The following is a 4,803-nucleotide window of genomic DNA, read 5'->3' on the forward strand; positions in this document are numbered from 1 at the left end:
TATTGTTTTCACATTACACTGCACCCACCCCTGTCCCCACCCCCAATAGGCACCTTTAATAAGGCTCGCACCACAGGAACAGATATTGCTAGATCCACGTTTAGGAGTTTCACAGAAACGCTCAAACAGGAAACAGCCTCAAGAAAAAAATGATTTAAAATTAGAAGTAGAATTCAATAAAATATTTATTCTGCCAAAATAGCTGCTTGTTCACCCATAGACGTTTTCACAACAGAAGGCAATTTATTCACAAGGAAAAAACAAGCAAATTCAAAGATAAAATAAAATAGCATTTTATTTGAAATGTCCAAAGTACCAGCTTTGAAACGTTACACCCAATCAGATGGCATATCTGCTAAATTGTAACAGCATATAATCTCATACAAAACTAGACTTAAATAAAAGAAAATAGACAAATCTTCGTGTAAACATTAGGGTCTTCAAATTGGCAGCACAAATTCAATTTAAAAAAAAGTAATCTGTCAATTAAAAAAACAGATGGGAGTCCATGAAAATAGTCCATTATTGTCCATCATTAATCTACTTCCTCAATGGTGGGTCCAGTGCTGGAGCTCCCTTGGCGAGCCTGAGCTCCACAGCTCCCACCAGGCATTCCCCCTGGCATCCCACCCTGGTACAGTTTGGTGATGATGGGATTACAGACCTTCTCAAGCTCCTTCTGCTGGTGCTCATACTCCTCCTTCTCTGCCAGCTGATTACTCTCCAACCAGGCGATAGTCTGGTTACATTTGTCCACAATCTTCATCCGCTCATCTTCGCTGATCTTGTCTTTAAGTTTGTCATCCTCCACTGTGCTCTTCATGTTGAAGGCATAGGACTCCAGTGCGTTCTTGGCAGAGACCTTCTCTCTCTGGGCTTCATCATCTGCTTTGTACCTCTCTGCCTCCTGCACCATCCTCTCGATCTCCTCTTTGCTCAGTCGGCCCTTGTCGTTGGTGATGGTGATCTTGTTCTGTTTGCCAGAACTCTTGTCCACAGCAGAGACATTCAAGATACCGTTGGCATCTATATCAAAGGTCACCTCGATCTGTGGCACACCACGAGGGGCTGGTGGGATTCCACTCAGATCAAATTTCCCCAGGAGATTGTTGTCCTTGGTCATGGCTCTTTCACCCTCATACACTTGAATGAGGACGCCTGGCTGGTTATCAGAGTAGGTGGTGAAGATCTGGGTTTGCTTGGTTGGGATGGTGGAGTTGCGTTTGATGAGGACAGTCATCACACCACCTGCTGTCTCAAGCCCCAGTGAAAGAGGTGCTACATCCAGGAGGAGCAAGTCTTGCACATTCTCAGACTTGTCTCCCATTAGTATAGCAGCCTGCACTGCTGCCCCATAGGCCACAGCTTCATCTGGGTTGATACTTTTGTTTAGTTCTCTGCCATTAAAAAAGTCTTGCAGTAATTTTTGTATTTTGGGGATGCGAGTGGACCCTCCAACGAGCACAATGTCATGGATATGAGCTTTGTCCAACTTGGCATCCCTCAAGGCCTTCTCCACAGGATCAAGAGTCCCTCTGAAGAGGTCAGCGCACAGCTCCTCAAAGCGTGCCCTGGTGATGGAAGTGTAGAAATCGATGCCTTCGAACAGGGAGTCAATCTCGATGCTGGCCTGAGTGCTGGAAGACAGGGTTCTCTTGGCTCTCTCGCAAGCAGTTCTCAGCCTCCTGACTGCCCTCTTGTTCTGGCTGATGTCCTTCTTGTGCTTTCTCTTGAACTCCTCAATAAAGTGATTGACCATTCGGATGTCAAAGTCTTCACCTCCCAAGTGGGTGTCTCCAGCAGTGGCCTTAACTTCAAAGATGCCATCATCAATCGTTAGAATTGAGACATCAAAGGTACCACCCCCAAGGTCAAAGATCAGGACATTGCGCTCTCCCCTGCCACTCTTGTCCAGGCCATAGGCAATCGCTGCTGCTGTGGGCTCATTGATGATTCTCAGCACGTTTAAGCCAGCGATTACTCCAGCATCTTTAGTGGCCTGCCTCTGGGAGTCATTGAAGTAAGCAGGCACAGTGATGACAGCATTGGAGACTGGGTGTCCCAAGTATGCCTCTGCAATCTCCTTCATCTTGGTCAGAACCATGGAAGACACCTCCTCTGGGGAGAAAGTCTTATTCTCCCCTTTGTACTCCACTTGAACCTTGGGCTTCCCACCATCACTCACCACCTTGAAGGGCCAGTGCTTCATGTCAGCCTGCACAACCGTGTCATCAAACTTTCTGCCAATCAGTCTCTTAGCATCAAAGACAGTGTTCTGGGGGTTGAGGGCCACCTGGTTCTTAGCCGCATCTCCAATGAGCCTTTCAGTGTCTGTAAAGGCCACATAGCTGGGGGTGGTGCGGTTGCCCTGGTCGTTGGCGATGATCTCCACCTTGCCATGCTGGAAGACCCCCACACAGGAGTAGGTGGTGCCCAGGTCGATGCCAATGGCGACTCCTTTGGGTGCAGTCATTTTCTGCAGTGTTGTCTGAGCAGTGAGCTTCGCTTCAAGATGCTTCGCAGTCTCCTTTTAAATTCTTTCTTCTGGAAACAGCTGAATATCGTCAAGAATTGCACCCTGGTACAAGTCTCTGAGATGTGCTCTTTTCGGCAGGTGAGCTGGTCAAACTTCTGCGGATGCGCGTCTGTGATGTAGCCTTTTCAGGCTATGCAGCTTTGCGTCAACCTCTCGCCTTCAAGCGCTAGACTTGCGCTGCAGTCTCCTCCGGGTCAGGATTCCTGTATGATCTGTCTCCCTCTCTTCGATTAACCTCTCTGAGGAATGCCAGCTGACAGGCAACACGGCATATTTATACTCTGCATGCCGAGGGGCTCGTGCGATAACAGCCAATCACTGCGTGCCCAGCCCTCCCACCCTTCGACTCCATTCCCGAACGTTCCTGAGGTTTCTTCGGCCGGGAAGCTTCTAGCGTTTGCCAGGCTGTAACAACCAATCAAAGACGAGTGATAACCCTGATGTCACTACACAGACGGACATAACAGAAAAGGGACTAAAGCCTTAATCCACGACCTACTCCTGGGCGGCCATCTTGGATGAGAAAGTCGCCTAAGCGCCTCAGTGTTGAATAGAACAACCTGTTCCAAAACAGAAGACCATGTATCTAAAGTTGCAGCGTCGCCTTCAATATAAGAAATATCTTTCATCCAGTCCAAAACTTTACTCTTACGAATCACCTGACTGAGAAACAGCATTTTTCCTATCATATTACATCAGGAATAAATGTCCCAGAATGCAATGTTACTGTCGTAACGGAATGTATTTTAATTGTAAATGCTTTTCCTGCCAAAACGCAAACAGTTTTCAAAGAAAAAAATTATTAGAACGTTTTATTTCTTAGTGGACTGCTGGTGTTACGTTTTGACAAGTTACATGCTAGATTCGAGTCGCGCGGCTTCCCGTCCTTTCTGGAACCTGTCAGATCGGCACAGGCGGGGAAAAAGTGCGCATGCGCACATGAGCTGACAGCATTGAAGCATCCTGAGAATTCTACAAATGTCCCGACAAATAGTTATTTACATGGACACGCTCCTCGTCTCTAATTGGTCAGTACATGACGAGCCTCTTGTGGTGTTGGGCGTTTCCTAAGGTCCACTGAGAAGCTCTATGGGCCGCTGTGTCAGGAACAGACTAGACGCTTCGAGAATCTGCTCATTGACCCCGCCCAGGTCTCTTCTGATTGGACCTCAGTAGTGACAGTTCGAGAAAGGGCCAGATGTGTGAAAAAACAGGAATAGTGATTGGTCGTAGGACCTGTTCCCCGGCGCGTGGCTACTTGGCATATGCAGCTGTCAGGGGCGTGGCCTCCATCGGTGCAATGGATGCATTCGCACCTACGTCCAGAGGCCTAGTTGTCAATATTTAGGAAGAGGAAAAAGGGAGGACTATATTTTCTCCATTCAATTCCATTGACGTGAATGCAATTTCACGTAGATGGCATCTTAAAGCAAGTTTTAGCTTTACAAATAGGGAGTCGCCAGCCTGAATTCGGTGTGTTGGTATGTATGTATGGGGCCCAATGAACACTGAGTGTATTTAACATATCACAGAGCGGCCAGGGGGCCATTTGCTTCCTTGCGTTAGGACCCATTACTCACTTGCTAATGTAGGAGCAGACAAGAGAGGGTGTTACATACGATGGGAGAGCAGAGAAATCCTGCGTAATATTGTTACAGAGTACAGATGCAATGTTTATTTATTTATTTATTCGAAAGTTTTATATAGCGAGAACAAGACCCTAATGGGTATGAGAGCTTTACAGGGTTGGTGTAAGTATACAGAAAATAAAAACAAGTAGGGAGAATGTAGGTGAGACTAATACAAAATATTACTAAAGCAACCTAAGAGATATATTACAGGTACATATAAATAGTTCAAGTAAATTTAGCCATCAGAATAGCCTTCACTTCTTTTTTGAAGAATGCAGTAGAAGGGTTCTGTCTCGTTTCAGGGGGCAAAGCATTCCAAATCCTGGGAGCCATTCCTGAGAAGGACCGAATGTATGTTTTTTTCTTGGCAAAGCGTTGTGGTTTCAGTAGGAGATTTCTGGAGCTCCTGGTAGATCTATTACCACAGGATAATACTAATTTCTGAGCTAGATAGCTCTGAGTTTTGTGATGAAGTGCTTTGTGCGTCATGCAAGTGATTTTCAGATGAATTCTAGCATCGAAAGGTAGCCAGTTGAGGGCTTGAAGGTCAGGGGAGATGTGGCTGTTTTTTTTTTAACCAGTGATGAGTCTGGCAGCAGTGTTGATTGCGCTCTTAAAGGGGCCGTTGTCACTCTA

The 4,803-nt window shown here is 46.4% G+C and overlaps 1 protein-coding gene across 1 annotated transcript; it reads right to left on the bottom strand.

Annotated features, from left to right (window-relative positions):
• Positions 1-277: 277 nt before the first annotated feature.
• Positions 278-2,920, bottom strand: LOC146839587 (heat shock 70 kDa protein-like). Its single transcript, XM_085651664.1, has one exon. The coding sequence runs from the start codon at positions 2,471-2,473 to the stop codon at positions 536-538; it is 1,938 nt and encodes a 645-aa protein (XP_085507790.1). The 5' UTR covers positions 2,474-2,920; the 3' UTR covers positions 278-535.
• Positions 2,921-4,803: the final 1,883 nt, after the last annotated feature.

Source organism: Triturus cristatus, chromosome 4_1 (genome assembly GCF_964204655.1).
Source record: "Triturus cristatus chromosome 4_1, aTriCri1.1, whole genome shotgun sequence".
Lineage (NCBI taxonomy): Eukaryota > Metazoa > Chordata > Amphibia > Caudata > Salamandridae > Triturus > Triturus cristatus.